At 40.2% G+C, this 19,699-nt stretch overlaps 1 protein-coding gene across 3 annotated transcripts in view; it reads right to left on the bottom strand.

Moving 5' to 3' along the window:
- Positions 1-19,699, bottom strand: part of pde5ab (phosphodiesterase 5A, cGMP-specific, b) — a 142,767-nt gene that overhangs the window by 52,804 nt on the left and 70,264 nt on the right. For all 3 annotated transcript variants that reach the window (XM_031299827.2, XM_031299825.2, XM_031299826.2), the window contains exon 8: positions 762-829. In XM_031299827.2, coding sequence (XP_031155687.1) covers positions 762-829 — 68 coding nt within the window. The remainder of the gene's footprint in view (positions 1-761; positions 830-19,699) is intronic.

Genomic DNA, 19,699 nt, shown 5'->3' with positions numbered 1-19,699 from the left:
ATCACATGGGTCTGGCTGCTCCCAGATTTTACAACCGAGCATAATGGCGGCTTCGTTCGGAATACAATCTCATATTTTACGAAGATAGTTCCCCAAAACGTGTTTCTGAAAACATTTTAAGCAAGAAATAGGCCATACAGTTGCTGAATCTGTCTTCATTTCAGATCGACAAAGGTCAGTTTAAGAGATTTTCGTCAGATTTTGAGAGGCGTTAGACAGGCTCATCCCGCTCATCATTTCCGGGTTAGCGCTCCACCAATCAGATTGGCCATTGAGTCCGACTGCCCGCCTTCCAATTCAACATGTCAAATCGGGCCCAAATGAAGGCTGACGGCTCCTCCGACTGACGACAGCACGGAACACACCGAACAGACTCGAGTCACTGACCTCGCCAGACTGCCCGATGGCTGATAATCGGGTTGGTGTGTCAGGGCCTTAAGCTGCTCTGTCTTGTCTTTTTCTCTTGGAATTCAAGTGACTGATTCGTCACAATGAGACTTTTACTACTGCCAAATCCTTGCCTTAACATCGCTATTTTTCTGCTTTTCCTTCTGTGAACGTGTACTATATGTCGATAATGAATCCTTGTGCAAGTGCCTGTTACACAAACATCAGGGCCTCTATGGTGAGGAAAAGGGTAGTTTGCAAATTCAAGGAAACATTAGCGCCAATAACTGGTGGAAACAGCTGGAGTAGCCTCAAGGCAAATCTGCAGGACTTTTAACTAAATAACAGGTTTCAGTTGAGGGCGATCACCTTACCTTTTGGGGGCGTCTAGGACTTCTCCCAGCTCCTCATATTCCATGTGAAAGACACTGGAGAAGGAGTTCTGCAAAAAGAATAAAAATATGTTTATTTGTCTGAGTGATGTGGCTAGGACCTAGGGGTGACGTGTCATAATGTCATTAGGATCAGGTGACAACACAAATACATACAGAGTCTTAGTTTAGTCTAGATTCTTACCTTTAAAAAAGGTCTTACGTGCTTTGCTGCAGGTCCACCCTGTGTGTATTCTAGCCATATCAACTTCTTCATTCCCTCCAATTAAGCCATTACGGCTAAACTCAACATCCAAATAACATCTCTGAGGATGAAAAAAGGGACTTTGATCTATTACCCATCAGCCTTGCCAGGAGGAGATTTTATTTCGACATTCCAGTGCTCCTTTTGCCTTTCCCCACCTTATAGGGACTTCTTTTCGCTTAACCTGCACTCCAAAACCCTCGCAAAGGATAATGTTTCCATTTTTAAGAGGTGGGGACAGGATGTTAAAGATAGACAAGGCTTCTTGGTTTCGGAAAAATGTGCCCCCCTACCCCTGCGTTCACATACACACACCTTCCCTCTATGGCATTAGTTCACGCTGATCTGTATAGGTGAGGGTAATAAAGCTGTTTTAAACAGAAAAAGGACCTGGCAATGTTATGACATTTACTGGGGTCTCTGGCAAGCTGGAACGTTTATAACAGGATGACACAGGATAATGGATTTTTTTTTCCCTACATGTAGGAATATTGAAATAAATCAGACTTGTCTTCTTTTATTCTTCGACCAGTCAAGGATTTACATGACCAGGAAGGACAAAGGAATGGTTCCTTGGTCATGCCCGTGAGGGTTTTCACATGCAGTTATCAGCATCAGTGGCAGATACATCAATCTCATGCAGTCTGCTCATGTTATAGCATGGACCTCCAGCCATTTTCTCAATCCATACCACAACACACTACTGTATGATTTATGTGTTTAATAGTGGAGCCGGGCATTGGAGAAAGAAAACAAAATCTGAGACTGTCCTAACCAGAAAACTGACAGCAAGTGACCTCCTGCAATATACCGTATTGGTCCGAATATAAGAGGACCCTCATTATAAGACGACCCCCCCCCGCTTTCAAGACTCATTTTTGAAAAAATACTTTAATTTTAATTTTATTTGAAAATATTTCTACTGAAAATACATTGAATAAAACAAGGTAGGCTGTTGTTTTTAACATCTTTTAAATTAAATAATATTTTCAATATCTTTTTAGATGAAAGTGTTACTGTTTGCATTTTTAGACGGTGTATCATCTCCATGACAAAGCCTCGTTGTACTTCCGTTCTAACTTCCGACTTTTAGGCTTTTTTTGTTTCTAGTGATGAATCGGCAAAACAGGTTTTATTTCTCTGAGTCATGGCTTTGTTCTAACGCCGCTGGGCGCTCCTTCTCTTCAGTCACTCTCTATCTCTCTCTCCACCATATAACGTTACTGTGCTTTCGGGCGGTCGTTGAGGCTCCGTCTAAAACTCTGCCATTTCGACTAGCTGTTTGAAACATAAAAATAAAATTGATTATGGATCATTTCATTTCTATAGTTTATAACTGACTTTACCAGCTGACTTCTCTATTGGCTGTTGAAACAGGAGACGTCTTTTACGTTCTAAAACCAGCCTCTGCTAGCCTGACAAGCCAGACCCACATCAAGATGTTGGGTCTGGGAACTCACCATTGGCAGGGCTCAATCCGAGGGGCGGGATAAACGGTTGTCTTTCAAATTCCCTCTGCACTCATAGCCAACCAGAGCAACGCTAGTTGATAAATTCAACTTTTGCCGTATCCGGTCGGCAAAACTCGGTGAACACATCTTCCTTTTTTAAGAATGACTTCACTGCTTAACTCCAAGTCTTCCAGAGTCACGGCTAAAGCCGATTCGGAAGACCGCTGTTCGCCAGCAGCAGCAGCCATCTTCTTTGTTTTCAAGTAGCAGGGAATTCACGCGGAACCGTTCTGTTAATACATCCATGGGAACTGTCGCAACTCTGCCGTCCTTATGTTAAGCCCGCCCACCGACTCTATACACAATGTGATTGGCCTGACCAGAATTTGGTTTTTCCAGCTCGCAAGCCAACGGAGAGTTGCTAGCCTGACCCTGGCTGCAAACTACATTTGCTACCGCTAGGGTGTGTCTAGATTTCTAGGCTAGGCCTCTGCGACTTCAACAGCTGAAACTCTAGACCCCGATTATTAGACAATCCCACTTTTTTTCAGACGTATTTCCAGGAGAAAACAAAACGTCTTATATTTGGACCAATACGGTAAGTAGAAGTAGCTCTCTAACTAGCAAATGCTAAAGTAGCATGAAGTAGCAAAGTAGCGTTGGGGAGTAACTAGTTACATATATCAGCATTACGTGATTTAATTACAAAATAAGTTAACTGTAATCCGTTACAGTTACTAGGAAAAATGTGTGATTCAATTACAGTTACCTATGAAAATGTTCATGATTACATTGGGGGTTACATCTGAATATTTTCTGTAAAAAGCTAGGCTATATGTTAATTGATATTGATTTTGTTGCTTTGCATATTTTTCATGTGCACAATGTCTTCTTTTGAAATTTCCAGCCACAGCCATTTAGTAAAGTTTGATGCTATTCTGGTGCTTTCAATTGGTTCTCCTGTTACTCTACAGTTACATTGCCTCTCAAGCTGTCTGAGAGTTGCTACTATGATATTAAAAAAACGCGTTCGGTGCTGGAAATATATAAAACATTTCATACAAAAATCTGAGAAGGGTTCGAACAAGCGTGCAATGCAAAGAATGTTTGCCAGCGGTCAAAATGCTATTGATGTCAAAAATGTCAATGTCCAACCTCAGGAAACATCTGCAGGTATGTAAGTTAGGTTAGCTTACAGTAACTGCAAGCATGCATAGTAAATAAAGTAGAGAAGACATGCCTACCTTCAGTGTGACACACCAGACGTATAATGTGTATTGTAATGACGTATTTTAGCACCATATTCTGCTTGGTGCATATCCAGTAGTTCATATTTAATCGCCATTCATAAGAAGTTAGAAAAGCAATCAAAAAGTAATTAAATATAATAAGTTACACTACTTTGATAAAGTAATTGAAATAGTTCCCCTTCTATTACATTGTAATCGGTAACCTGTTACATTTCCAAAGTAACCTTCCCAACACTGCATGACCGTGTTAGACCACTGCAAAATGATCTAAAGGAGATGTTCACGCTCAAAGGTGGGTCAACAAAGCTTATGATCTTGACACGTGAAACCATTTTGCATCATGTCTCCAACTAACAGTCATTAGTTTACTTGGGATTTTATTTCTGGGATCTAAGCCATTTTTTCCCCAATCTTTGGGTTGCCTGGTTTCCTCGTTTAATAATGATTGTATAACATCAACCCTGTTATCCACAATCAAGTTATAGACATCATGTTTTTCACAACAACACGGACTATCAGGATATGTGTGCTGCAGGGATGTCACATGAATGTTAACATTGTTACGACTATATCACAATAATACAATAATGAAAAGTAAGCACAATGCTGATAAAGACCTTGAACTCAAATTTGCCAATGAATTGGTATCAGAGCCTCTCAGTCTAGCAACTAAATTGAGTACTTTCAAAGTACCATTGATGAAATTGCACAACTGTTTTCTAATTCGTGTGATTCACAACAAAATAGTGGCAATATAGACTCCCATATAGATGTCTTAGCTCAAAATTCAAAGTTTAACATTCAAATAATTACAGAAAATGAAGTAGAAAACATAATCTCAAAATTGAAAAGTTCTAAAGCAAGGGATGTGTTTGGATTTGATACTAATCTTCTGAAGCATTATAAATCTTGTATCTTGGTGCCTGTGACCCATCTTATTAATTTATCAATCACGCAGGCAGTCGTCCCTTTGAGCTGGAAGGTGGCAAATGTCACACCAATATATAAATCGGGTGAAAAATTGGATCCTGCTAATTATCGACCTATTAGCATACTTCCTGTCTTCTCAAAGATAGCAGAAAAGTGGGTCACTAACTCTATTATTGCACATCTTAATGATTCCATTCCGGGTTTGCACCCAATGCAATTCGGATTTCGTTGTCTTCACTCAACTAAAACGGCTGTCTGTGTTTTTGTTGAGAAGGTGAAGTCTTATTTAGACAAAAGCAGTTATGTCGCGGCTGTTTTTGTTGATTTTAAGCGTGCGTTTGATACTGTGAATCACCTTACAAATAACTTGCCCAATGTGTGCAAAAATGTGGACACGATTATGTATGCAGATGATACGGTAATTTTTACACAGGCAAAAAGTGCCGGTGATGCAGCCCATCAGCTTTCATTAGCCTTAAATGACTTAAAAACATGGCTGTATGATTCATGCCTATGCCTTAATGTTAAAAAGACCGTATCAATGTTTTTTAGTGAACCTAAAACAACCGAGGCCGCAGTAAAAGTTCGCTTGGGTGGACATGAATTAGTTAATGTTGAGGAATTTAAATATTTGGGAGTGTTAATAGACTCGAAACTATCCTTTAAAAAACATGTTAAAAAAGTAGTGAAAACGGTAAATGTTAATATACGGAATTTTAGACATATTCGTACATCATTAACGGATATAGCAGCGATTACATTCCTGCATTCTATGATACTAGCTCATATTGAGTACTGTATCACAAGTTGGTCCTATACGAGTCATGCAGCTATTGGACCAATTGAAGTATGCTACAAAAGAGCATTGAAAATATTAGACAAGAAACCTTCGTCATATCACCATTGTCAAATTTTAGATAAATATAAGTTTTTAACTTCAAATTATTTAAATCAGCTTTCCTAATCTACAAGGTTATACATGGTCTGGCTCCTCCACCATTGAGTGATTTTATAAAACAAAAGTCTAGCAGTGTTGCTGGGTCTCGAGTGACTAGAGCCACTATGAGAGGTGATTGTGAATTGGCATTTAGGCGGACCGCCTTTTCACAGAACGTCCTGTCATATCAGGGAGTGAGTTTCTGGAATAGCATTCCACTGTCAGTGAGGGAAAGCACAAGTCTTTCTATCTTTAGGAGTCATTTAAAAGTATGGTTGAGGGACATACAAACATGTGATCATGTTTAGTTAATTATTATATATCAGACTTAAAACAGAGTTAGTGTATTATAAAAAGGGACACAATTATTAGTGCAATATGGGTTGTGCAATAAGTGTCAGTATAACATGGGTTGTGCTATAGGGGTCAGTGGAATGTGGCTCAGTGCAACATAGAATGGTGTAATATGGATGAATATAATATCAGGACAGTTTGTGGTGTGTCCACTACAGTCGATGCTTTTCTTTTTTCTATATGTTCCTTGTTGTCCACTCTTGTTGTTATTGTTTGTTCTAACATGATGTGATCACTGTTTTTGTCTCTGCATATAGTGTCTTTGTATGTATTCATTAATTTGTGTGTAACACCAACCTGCCAGGGGGTCTGCAGATGGAAATTAGCCTAAGGCTATAATTTGGCATATTTACATTTGTGAAAATGTTCATTAATATGTATTGTCCCCTTTTTCTTTCAAATAAATAAATAAAAATAAAAAAAACATGATTTTTGGCACTCTGGGGGGAAAAGAAAAGACTGTAACCAACACACATAAAAAACGATTTACTTTTTTCCAGAAAAGTCCATAAGCTTCTTTCCAAAATGTTAGTTGTGCCATCTCCAACGATTGTTCTGTCTGCTAAGAGACAGAGAGCCACATCCACAGGCCATATCACTCTCCTTACACTTCCAGGGGACAGACTGACTGACCTGCCTGCTCTGCCTACACTGTACAAACAATACAGGTCTTGCATCCATACATGGCCCCCCTATATTGTATCAGGTTCACATTATCTATTGGCTAAGTGAGCTGCCTGTCTTCTGACATCACTTCCTGTCCATTACTATGTCAAGAAGTCAAATACAATTTGTCAAAATGGAATACAAACTATATAAATATCCAAGCTCAATGCACCCTGAACGCACATTTTACAATATTTATTCTACTCATTATTTTGGGTGCTATCGAATAGTATAGATCTGATAAGATAGGAAGATGGGGTAGATTGCATGTTATTCTTCTGCGTAATGCGTTTGAGATCAGAGCAGCCACAGTCAGGAAGACAGCCTCTGATTGGTCGACACACTTAACCCAATGCATCATGAGATTCAATATTGATGGGCTAAGAACAACAGAATCGGTTTTCAATACTGAAAAAATTATGGGTAACAGAACACATTCAGTTTTGGATTCATCATTATGGATTTATTGAAAAAAAAGTCTCTGAAAAGACACTGCAGTTCCAGGCTGGATTAGAAAGCTTCTGGAAGAAATAAGATTGCACCGGAGAGCTCGTTGGAATGCCGCCGAGGTTAGCTTCTGGATAAAAAAGAAAGTAGGACTCTAGCATGCAGCGTTCTGAAGATATATAACATGATATATATATATATATATATATATATATATATATATATATTAATGTAGTATACAACATCATCGAACCCAGAGAGTCTTTTAACCGTGACTGTAATCTTTCTCTAACCATAACTAAGAAGTTTCAGCCATGCCAACAGTGTGGCTCTAGGGAGTCCAATAATGGTCAGTTGGTCTGTTACTTTCCAGAAGGAAATATAACTATTGGATGGATTGCTATGGAATTTGGTAAATACATTGTATTAAATTCAATTCAATTTTATTTATAGTATCAAATCAAAATAATTCCTTCAGTTTCTATAGGCCTTCGCTCAGGCCCTGACAAGAGTTATCTCAAAACACTTTACAGATAGAGTAGGTCTAGACCACACTCTGATTGACAAAGACCCAACAATTTCCCACGAGCAACATTCATGGTGTGATGGGATGAATCGTAATGACAGATTCACTGACTTTCATTTAGCGCCACCAGCAGGTCAAACTTATCCAGTGAAATATCTCGACATCTGCTAGATGATTTGGAGCAGACATTCGCAGTTCCCAGACAATTAATCATACTGCCTTTGGTGATCTCCTGACTAGTGCCACCATAAGGGTCACATTTGTTGTTTTGAGGGAAATGTCTCCACAACTATCAGACAGATTACCATACAATTTGGTACATTTTAGAATTTGTGTAATACTGCAAACCAAATACTTGCAAACTAGTCTTGTTTTGACAGCTCTACCTCCACAGCGCTGTGGAGGAGGGACTGGCTAGTCCACACAGCATTCGTGGATGGGAGAAAAACGTGCTCTGGTTTATTTAGCATTTATTTAAACTAGGGTTGTCAGCATTAACGCATTAATCGTGATGCGATTAAGTGCCGAGCACAAATCTTAAATCTTTTTTAATCGCATTAATCGCATGCCGCCATTTATTAATTTCTTTTTACTTCACTCGTCTACGCGTCTTGCCTAACAGGCTACTATTTTGACCCTTTGCCATACTTCCTCGTAACAACACATCCTGCTGCTGCAGGCATGATGGAGAAAGACAGCAACACAATTCTGAATGGCGCTTTTTACTTTCCAAAACTCCCGGATGGGTCGAAAGCCATATGCACATTGTGTAAAGCCGAATTAAAATTTCACCGAAGCATGTCAAGCTTGAGCTACCACCTACGCGCTAAGCCTGTACAGTTAACGTGACTCAGGTTGATGCTAGCAGGCTCAGGCAAAGCACTATTTTGGAGAGTGCTACTTGCCGACCCGTGGATGAAACCAAATCCAAAAAAATTACTACCGCTCTTGCGAAATGGGTGGCAACTAACTGCAGACCTGTCAGCATCGTAGAAGACTCGGGTTTTAAAGACGTACTACGGTTGGCATGTTCTGACCCGTCTTATACATTGTCGTCGAGGGGGACAGTAGTTTCACGCATACACAGCCTGTATGACACGGAGAACTGAAACTGCTGCAAAGTGACAAGGTGATCACTGGACGTCAGTGAGTAATCAACATTATTTAGGAGTTACTGTACACTATATTGACTCTAGATTCAAATGTGTGACTAGATTCACACATTTTTCTTTTGTTTACAGTAAATAAATAAATAAATAAACAAATACAAATCTTAAAATCAAGTTCATGAAGTCACTTTCTTTGCATTAATTTGATTCCCAATCAAGATATACTGGTAAAAATTACTTTCCATTGTTAATATGTACTTAAAAACAGTTCTGAAATGCAAAATAATAGAATTTTAATCATGTGATAAAACTTAAAAAATGAATTGCGATTAACTATAGAAATTCAGCGATTAATCGCGATTAAAAAATAATAATCATTTGACAGCCCTAATTTAAACCAATCACAATCGTCTTGGGTGGCGCTAACAGAGCCAGGGTGCCTCTGCTAAATAGCCTCGGGAAGGAACTTGTTTTGGTGGAACATGTGAACGTTCAAAAGTTGCTTTAGTCATGCAACAGAAGACTCAGATTGGACAGATAGTCTAGCTAGCTTGATTAACCCTGCAGAGATCTGAGGAGCAGTTAACCATAGTCACACTGCTACATTTAAATTTTTAAACGGCGTTTTGAGACAAAAACAATCTCCGTCTAGACAAGAGTTTTAGCTCCAGTAGCATAACTAATCTCCGTCCATATTAACACGTCTAACAACGCATGTCACATGACCATTCACATACAATGGGCATGTGCGTGCCCGTGTAAACAGGAAGCAGATCGTCTGATGTTACTCTGCGGTTGAAAATACAGAAAATCCTTTGGAGAAAGAACAACAATGGTGAAAAATAAGAGCAGGGATTTATTATCTTGGAGTTAGGACGATGGTGGACCTGTTACTGAAAGGTACGTAAGCCTACCAAACCAATAAGACTCTCTGTTTGTGCCCGTCCAGACTACAAAGCAACCCCGGAGTTTTCAAACCAAAACAGGGGCAGCAGTGTTTCCAAAGGTCTCCATTTTAGAGGCTAAGAGTAATGTGGACGCGAGGCATACACTTAGCAAAAGATATTCATTTCTAAACCAAAAGTTGATAGTGTAGATGTAGTATCAGTGTGTGCAACAGTCTCCTGCAGATCTTTCATCAGTCTGTACTAGCCAGCGTACTGTTCTTTGCCATGTTGCGCTGGGGTGGTGAGACCAGCAGACTTAAAGAGCTGGTTATGAAGGCCAGCTCTGTGGTCGGACTGAAACTGGACAGTCTGGATTTAGTGGCGAAGAGGATGATGGGTAAAAGTAAAGCCATCCTAGACATGGCCCCTGTACTTGGCTCAAAGTCACCTTTTGTCTGCTAAACTTTACAAGCAATGGCCTCTGAAACAACCAACAGCTCACAGTGCTCTGTACCCGGCTCCCAGTAACCTTTTCTTGGCTAAATTTAACTTTAAAGACCACTGAAAAAAATGTGTATTGTTTTTTTTATGATTACGTTTGGACTTTTTTTGGTCTTCTACTCGATAGGACAGCTGAAGAAAGGAAAGGGGGAAGAGAAGGGGATGACAAACAGCAAAGGACTGCAAGTTGGAATCGAACTCGGCCGGCTACGGCAAGGACAGAGTCTTAGAAAATGGGGCTATCGCTCAACCAGGTGTGCTACCAGGGCGCCTCTAAACTTAACTATCATGTCATGGCCATCAGGTGACCAGCCACCGGTTGCCTAATTTTGTAGGACAAGTTTTCGTACAATATCATACGAACCCGTTCATGAGAATGCATTGTTTGAATTCCCCCATAATAATCAGATCTGACAATTCCAGGTCCTTCTGAACATGCTTGAAACCTGCATGACACCGACTGCTACTATTATTATTATTATTAGTCATATTTCTAGTATGATTATTGATATTATTGATTCTATTAATATTCTATTATATCTACTTATGCTATTTCTGTGCTCTCTGCGCCCGTTGCTCATGGGGGAATGTTGGGTCTCTATGATATAAAGAGTATGGTCTAGACCTGCTCTATATGGAAAGTGTCTTATTATAACTTCTGTTATAATTGACGCTATTTAAATACAATGAACTTGACTTGACAAGCACACACATGTAACACACACTCACACCACTGTTTTAAGACGATGCCACACAATGCAGTAAAATATATTGAGCCAACTCAGGCCAACATTCGAAAACTCCTCTGTTATTGTTGGTATGATTGAGCGTTCAAGACCAGCACTGTCATTTATTGGACATCCTACAGGAAAGCTCCTTTTCTGAAAGGACAGGTTACAGTAAAATCCAAAGAGCTGTGGGTCCTGCCTGAGAAACTACAGACATCTGACGCTGACACCTATATACATACAGATGGCCGTCTGGCAGATAAGGCCAGTAAAAGGTCAGTAAAAGTCCTTAATCTCAGAGTAAATGTTTAGTAAGGAAAGAGAAAGAAGGATGGAGGGATATAAAAGAAAGGGAGACAGCAGGTCTGGCATCTCTGAGGTCATGAGAGGGACAAACACATACACACACACACACACACACACACACAGACACACATGCACAGTGACAATATTCTATTTCACAGTATACGCACAAAAACTGCCCGAACACTAGTAGGTTAGGGTTAGATTTCCACCCACACACATACACAGTCCACTTACCGAGCAAGCAAAAGAGAGGGAGAGAATTTTTTGCACTAACGTTACTGATACAGCACCACCATGAAACTCTGATTAGCCTACCACACACATTTTTTAAATACCAGCCAACAGGCCGGGTTTACACAATCGCCATTGCAGCTCTCATAAAGTAGCTAATATTTGCAGAAGAGTCATGCAGAAGGCCAAATACACCACACACAGTCAGCTACACACAGAAACATCTACATTCACCTTCATAACCTGGTCATAATAAAAACCAGAGAAAGTTAAACAGAAATGTTTTGTAAACTAATGCACTTCCCCATCCAGTTACCCCACACCTAAACAAGTATACTGAATGGTGAAGTGGCTATGTAGTTGATACTTTGTGAAACAATATTCAGAATAACTTGACATTCAGTACAGTTAGCCATCCACCCAGGGAGATGCATTATACAACTGAAACCCTGTTGTTGGGATTGGTGGGGAGGTTGGAAGTGATCTGAAATGTTTACTGGAAAATATGACTAATGGCAGAGAAGTAAGGCATCCTGCATGTTTGGATCTTTACTGGATAAAAGATTGATAAAGTTAAACAAAAGTATTAAATTCCTGAATGTTAAAATGTTTTTAACTACATAGCATGTCTACCCAGCACCCACACATCAGCTGCTAAATGGGCAATTATGTGCATTAAAGTACGTACAGTAACATAACATTTACTAAAAGCATTGGCAGTAACTTCCAGTCACATGCATAATTTTTTGATAAAAGGCTCATGGTCGTGGGTCTCTACTCGAGAGCAGCCGAAGACCCTAGTCGTCTCAGTCCAAACCCTCGCGGTAAGCCTCAGTTGTTGGGCCACTTTCCAAATCCAAGGCCACACCCATTCTTTATAAGATCATTAGTCATCCTTAACATTTTTAAAACATTGTTTAATAATAGAATATCCAAATATTGAACACCATCATTGTTGGGTCTTTGGACCCACCAATGCATGACCAAGAAAGGTCTAAAAAAACATAAGTAAAAAAAAAAAAAAGTTCTGCTATGGTATGAGGCACTGAACTTAGCCCAAAGACATTAAACAACCAAGTAGTTTCTTTTCCTACAACACAACCAGAGGGTAATCTTTGATTAACTCTGCTCTAGACTATATCCAAGACATTCCACTTCCGGGACTGCTCCGGTGCCGCAGAAAATTCTGCCGAATGCATGTCTTTTTGCCTATGTCTGTTGCCTTCCTCTTTCTTTGTGTTGGAATATTAAACTCCGGTGGATTAACTGGAGGACTATGGTTAACTGCTTCTCAGATCTCTGCATGGTAAATTGAGACAGCTAGCTAGACTATCTGTCCAATCTGAGTTTTCTGTTGCACAATTAAAACTACTTTTGAACGTACATGTTCCACCAAAACAAGTTCCTTCCTGAGACTATTTGGCAACGGCTCCGTTGACCTTAGCGCCGCCCATAATGATTGTGATTGGTTTAAAGTAGTGTTGTCGATTAATTAAAATATTTAATCGCAATTAATCGCATTAATGTCATAGTTAACTCGCAATTAATCGCACATTTTTATCTATTCTAAATGTCCCTAGATTTTCTCAGATTTTCCGTTTTTTTCTCATTTTAATGCTCTTATCAACATGGAAAAGTGGATCGGCTTGCTTTGACGAGGGGGCGGAGAATTCGCATCAGCTGTGTGCTTGGCCATCAAGTGGTATTTCAGACTGGACGTGCTGCAATGATAGGTGAGTTCACAACGACAAAACACACAGATCACTTTGGTCTTGTCAATGGAACCATTTGGCAACTTTTTAAAAGTAAACTTTCCATTCAGAATCTTACTGGCATCCATTTCGGCGTCTCGCGCTCGCCATCCACTCAAAACGTAACGTTAGCCTACTGCTCTGGCCGGCTCACAAGCTCGCAAGCAAACAAGTGTGTGCGGCGTGCCTGTTGTTTTGTTTCCTGTCTAGCTAGTGTAGTGTTGTAGTTTTTCTAACATTACTAGCTGTTGCAACAGCATGTGAAAAAAACTACAAAGTTTGTTATGCCAAAAAGAACGTTAATCTCGCAATAAAAAAATTGACGCCGTTAAAATGGGTTTGCGTTAACGCCGTTAATAACGCTTTAACTGAAAGCACTAGTTTAAAGAAATGCCAATAAACCAGAGCACGTTTTTCTCCCATCCCAGAATGCTATGTGGACTATAGTCAGACACTCCTCCGCAGCACCTTGGAGGATGGTCTGGCAAAGCAAGACTAACTCTGCTCCAACAATGAAGCATTGTGGAACCCTCCATTATTCTGTATGGACAGTCTTTTTGTACATTATCTCTGTGGTTTTGTCCTCTCAAATTTACCCTGAATCACCACCTTCCTTCTAAAACACTACTGTCTGTTGTCCAAAACTATGGCATCGCTCTTAAATTGCTGTAGTCATCTTGACTACCATGCACTCCAACTCCACCTACTACTGCCTCCCCCTCCAACAACCAGGGCTTGACGTTAGCACCCGCCAAAAACCTGCATAAAACCTAATTTGCCACAAAATAGCGGCTACTGAAAATGCTGAATAGCTAGTAGCTTTGGAAAACCACTAGCCACAGTGGCTCGTGAGCAAACATTTTAATGTAGAGCCCTGCCAACAACTAAACGCATTTGACAAAATAACCCTTTAACAGCAAATGAAGGAATCTGAAACATGGTGCAGTTGTCATAATTTGCTGATGAAGTCTGTGAGATATGGTTGAAAGCTCATGGGAGAAGGTACTGAATTAACCTTGAACAAGAGCTACATGTCATTAAAAATTGGAGGTGTTAGCATGGGGTGTCAAGGTGCCGTCTGAACCTGCAAAATCTGAATTTCAGTTAGAGACACTTTCTTCAGTCAATTTATAGCAAATGGTTTCACAGATTTGGTGGGAAAGACTGTGCTCTGTGGGGAAGATCTCAGAGAATCCAAGCAGCATCAATGATTCTGCTGGGAGATCCTCGGAAAACCAACCTGTTCTCTCGCCCAACTCAAAATACTGACACTTGGTCAGTGTCTCTCAGCGCCAGATACCGACGCAAAAATCCCCCTTTAGCGGGCAGAGCAGCAGCTCGACCACCGCACTGTAAGATGACGTAGTATGTAGAGAGACAACAGTAGAGAGTAGTATGTAGAGAGACAACAGTAGAGAGTAGTATGTAGAGAGACAACAGTAGAGAGTAGTATGTAGAGAGACAACAGTAGAGAGTAGTATGTAGAGAGACAACAGTAGAGAGTAGTATGTAGAGAGACAACAGTAAAGAGTAGTATGTAGAGAGACAATGGTAGAGAGTAGTATGTAGAGAGACAACAGTAAAGAGTAGTATGTAGAGAGACAACAGTAGAGAGTAGTATGTAGAGAGACAACGGTAGAGAGTAGTACGTAGAGAGACAACAGTAGAGAGTAGTATGTAGATGGAAGAAATAGTCAGATAGACAAATCCCCTAGATCAGGTTCCTACTGTTTGTAGAGCTGTAACCATTAATTCAATTAAATTTTATTTATAGTATCAAATCATAACAAGAGTTATCTCAAGACACTTTACAGATAGAGTAGATCTAGACCACACTATAATTTACAAAGACCATTACACATTTGCTGTACAATTAATTGTCTCAGAAATAATTGCGATTACCAATATAATTGTCTCTCTTAGTCAAATTTAAAAATATGTATTATGTATACATTTTTCAAACAAATACTGTACATTTTGGGTTATATCACTGTTATGTGACCCAGATGATATTATAAAACAGGTACACAGCCTATGAAGTAAACCACGCCTCTTCATTATCAAAAAACATTGTATTTATTGCTTAAGTGAACATAAAATTGAGAATTACAACAGTTATACACCTTAGGACTAATGTTAGCAATTAATTGCGGTTAAACAAAGAAATGGGCGATTATGTACAATATCTGGCAACAAGATGGGCCAAAAAAAAATAAAATAAAAAAGAGCACTTGTACAGTTTTGACCTATTACTCAAAAATGAGCTCAAATTTCCCTAAAATTACTGCAATGCTCACTCGCTCTAGTAGGTATCTAATTTACGACAGATTATAAATACACCTCCTATACCCACCCAGAAAAATGCAGAAAGTCAAAATCTGCTGCCCCACCAAAAGCCTAATCTGATGTTTTGCTCATGTGGCCTGTTTTAGGCATGGAAAAACAGAAAGCTTTGAAAACCAGAAGGAGCTGTATCATTAGTCATAACCAACATAAGCTAGAAACAGCTAGGATGCTCCCTGAGACACACTGTCACAATATACTTTAGTCTTGAAATGCTTACTGACAACATGAAACATGTTTATTCGCTGTGGTATTTCAATGTTTTTTGTCTACATGTGTACTGTGTGTGTATTGGTACATACTTTTTAGATATTTCGTAATGTTTGGATCAAAATACTGGCTCAAAATAAACTGTAGATTGGAGTTGCTGTGAAGGCACAAGTTTTTGCGCCTATAGAGACGTGGGAATACTGTAACCAAGCTCGTCTATCAATCTCCCTCGGTGTATGACAGTTAATTTGCTTCCTTTTCCTCTGGCGCTTGTTTTCCGTGTGCGAGTGTGAAGCGTGTCAGTGTGTTTTTCAGGCACTGGACACCCCTGAGAGGACAAGCCAAAACAAATGTTAAAGCCCACAGAGGACTCTGTTCGGTGTGTGTGTGTGTGTGTGTGTGTGTGTGTGTGTGTGTGTGTGTTTCAGTAAAGTGAAAGAGACCGCATTTACATTAAAACCCGGCGCGCTGCTGTTCTATCTGCTCTGTGTCAGAGGTCTCTCTGACAGAACTTTTGTTATTATGCATCATTATTTCAAGGAAAACAAAAAAGCCTCGTACCCATCCACTCTAAAGCTATTTGAGCAGTTGCTTATTTGAACATAATCATGGTTACCTTGGTAACAACGGCTTCATGTCTTTTCAAATGTTTTACTGTAAAGCACATAAAAAGGTAAGAAAATAAGTCAAAATATGAGCAAATGTATTGGACTGGACAGTGTTAAGGAAAAACACAGGGCAGCACAACTCTTTTCAAATGAGAGGTTTACTCCTCGACGCAGCGGCTGCGGATTCGACCTGTGGCACTTTGCTGCATGTCATTCCCCCTCTCTCTCCCCTTTCATGTCTCCATCTGTCCTATAAAAATAAAGGCCTCAAATGCCTTTGTTGCCCCATCAAATTTGCTCGGCATTAGCCGTTAACAGAGCTTTTGGTGTCGGTGACCAAGGCTAGATGGATTGGACTAAACACAGCGGAGACCAGTTTTTCGACTAAGAATACACTACCAAGAAGGTTTTCTTTCCGGGTTTGGCTCTTAGCAGCCCTGGGCTGAATCAGCTAATTTAACAGCTGTACAGCTAACTGAATTCACTAACTAATGGCAGCTAACTACAGTTAGCGGTTACTTTCTTAAAGCGTAACTCTCGCCAAAATGCAACCTAGGGTCTTTTTGTGAATGTACCCGAGTCAAACTTTCGTTTAAAAGCATTTTTAGAACGGAATCGCCACTTTTAAGATTTACAATGTGACGTGGGAATACTGTAACCAAGCTCGTCTATCAATCTCCCTCGGTGTATGACAGTTAATTTGCTTCCTTTTCCTCTGGCGCTTGTTTTCCGTGTGCGGGTGTGAAGCGTGTCAGAGTATGTTTTTTGTCCCTGAGAGGACAAGCCAAAACAAATGTTAAAGCCCACAGAGGACTCTAATAGTGTTTGGTGTGTGTGTGTGTGTGTGTGTGTGTGTGTGTGTGTGTGTGTGTGTGATTCAGTAAAGTGAAAGAGACCGAATTTACATTAAAACCCGGTGCGCTGCTGTTCTATCTGCTCTGTATATGAAACGTCTTGATTTGCAGAACAGAAACTCTACATTCCCACTTGCTGTCAGAAGTGTCAGAGGTCTGTCTGACAGAACTCATTATGCTCTTGAAAGTGGCTATTCATTTAAAGTTTAGTCAAACTTCATTTCAATGAATTTCAAGGAAAACAAAAAAGCCTCGTACCCATCCGCTCTAAAGCTATTTGAGCAGTTGCTTATTTGAACATGATGATGGTTACCTTGGTAACAACGGCTTCATGGCTTTTCAAATGTTTTACTGTAAAGCACATAAAAAGGTAAGAAAATAAGTCAAAATATGATCAAATGTATTGGACTGGACAGTGTTAACGAAAAACACAGGGCAGCACAACACTTTTCAAATGTGTGAAGAAGGTTTGGGAGACCTTGATGAATTACACAGGAGCATTTAATGAACACTCAATTGAGGAAAGAATTTAGGCAGGCAGCGCCTGGGTAGCTCACCTGGTAGAGCCCATATATAGAGGTTTACTCCTTTGCTGCATGTCATTCCCCTTCTCTCTCCCCTTTCATGTCTCCATCTGTCCTATAAAAATAAAGGCCTCAAATGCCCAAAACATAATCTAGAAAGATCTAGTAGGAACGTCTTATCGTACAGCTGCTACGTCTCCCGTCTTCCATGGAGACACAGAGTTGAACAATTCCTCTGCCTGGAAAGGTAATGGGTTTATGTTGGACACTAGTCTCACTTTGCTGACCTTCCTCCACAGCGCTGCGGTGGAGGGTCTGTCTAGTCCACACAGCATTCCAGGATGGGTGCTCTGGTTTATTGGCATTTCTTTAAACCAATCACAATCGTCTTGGGCGAAAAACATACTCTGGTTTATTGCCATTTCTTTAAACCAATCACAATTGTCTTGGGCGGACCATTGGTGCCTCTGCGAAATAGCCTCAGGAAGGAACTTGTTTTGTGGAACATGTGTACGTTCAAAAGTAGTTTTAGTCTTGCAACAGAAAACTCAGATTGGACAGATACTCTAGCTAGCTGTCTGGATTTACCCTGCAGAGATCTGAGGAGCAGTTAACCATAGTCCTCAGAAATCCACCGGAGGTTAGAACGCCAACACAAAGGAAGAGGAAGGGGACGGACATCCGGCAGAAATGAGGGTCATCAAGCTGAATTTTCGGCGGCACCGGAACAATCCCGAAATGAAACATCGTCGATATAGACTAGTTGGACACTGACCTGAATGACACCTGGGTAGGGCTAGATGAATATACCGAGTATCGAAAAATGCCTCGTCATTTAATACCTTTGTGGAGTGGTCTAGTAAGAATCACCTGCTGCTGAATGTGGATAAGACCAGAGAGATGGTGATTGACTTCAGGAGGAAGGGAACAGCTCCGCAGCCCCTTTGCATTCTAGGTGGAGATGTGGACATGGTTGAGGAGTACAGATACCTGGGTGTCAACATCGACAACAGGCTGAAGTGGAAAGTCAACAGCACTGCTGTTTACAAGAAGGGGATGAGCAGACTCTATTTCCTGAGGAAGCTGAGATCCTTCAACGTGTGCAGCAGAATGGTGGAGATGTTCTACCAGTCTGTTGTGGCCAGCGCTCTGTTCTCCTCCGCCATCTGCAGGGGCAGTAGCATCGGAGCCAGCGACACAAACAGACTGAACAAACTGATCAGGAAGGCTGGCTCCGTTATTGGCTGCAAACAGGACACTTTTGAAGCTGTGGTGGAGAGGAGGTCACTGAATAAACTGTTATCTATCATGGATAACCCCAACCACCCTCTCCACCCCACACTGGTCCAACAGAGGAGCACCTTCTCCAAGAGGCTCCGAAAACTTCGATGTCGCACGGACCGATACAGGAAATCATTCCTACCACAGGCAATTCAACTTTTTAACACTTCATCTCTGAGTGTTAGATAAGACTCATATACATCACAACTGCACTAAATGCACCTTGCACAATAGGTTTATCTACATCTTTATCAATACTAGTGAAACAGTTGTACATTTTTTATTCCCAACTTGTATATATTTTTAATATTTGTTTTTGTATTCTATTCTATTATTATTTCATGTATATTGTAACCTATTATTTAATGTATATTCTGTATGTGTGGTGTGTGTCTGATATTTTGCTGCTGCAACACCGTAATTTCCCATTTTCTTTTGGGATCAATAAAAAGCTATCTATCTATCTATCTATCTATCTATCTATCTATCTATCTATCTATCTATCTATCTATCTATCTATCTAAACATCATAGAGACACGCAGGAAAAATTCTATGTTACACAGAGACAGGGCTCACTTAGCTGGAAAAAAAATACAAAGATTTGTGCCGTAATGTGTAATGTGTCATTTCATTTGGTATCGAAAAAAATATTGTTTAGGAACCGGTATCAAAGTCACTGTATAGGTCTAATTTTTTTTAACAATACCCAGCCCAGAAGCTGGAAAATTCCACAACAGACAGGATTTTGTCATTTTCCTGTGGAATTCTGACTGATGTATTA

Source organism: Sander lucioperca, chromosome 17 (assembly GCF_008315115.2).
Source record: "Sander lucioperca isolate FBNREF2018 chromosome 17, SLUC_FBN_1.2, whole genome shotgun sequence".
Taxonomy (NCBI): domain Eukaryota; kingdom Metazoa; phylum Chordata; class Actinopteri; order Perciformes; family Percidae; genus Sander; species Sander lucioperca.
Note: the sequence above shows the minus strand (reverse complement) of the source record. Positions and strands in the feature narration are given on the sequence as shown.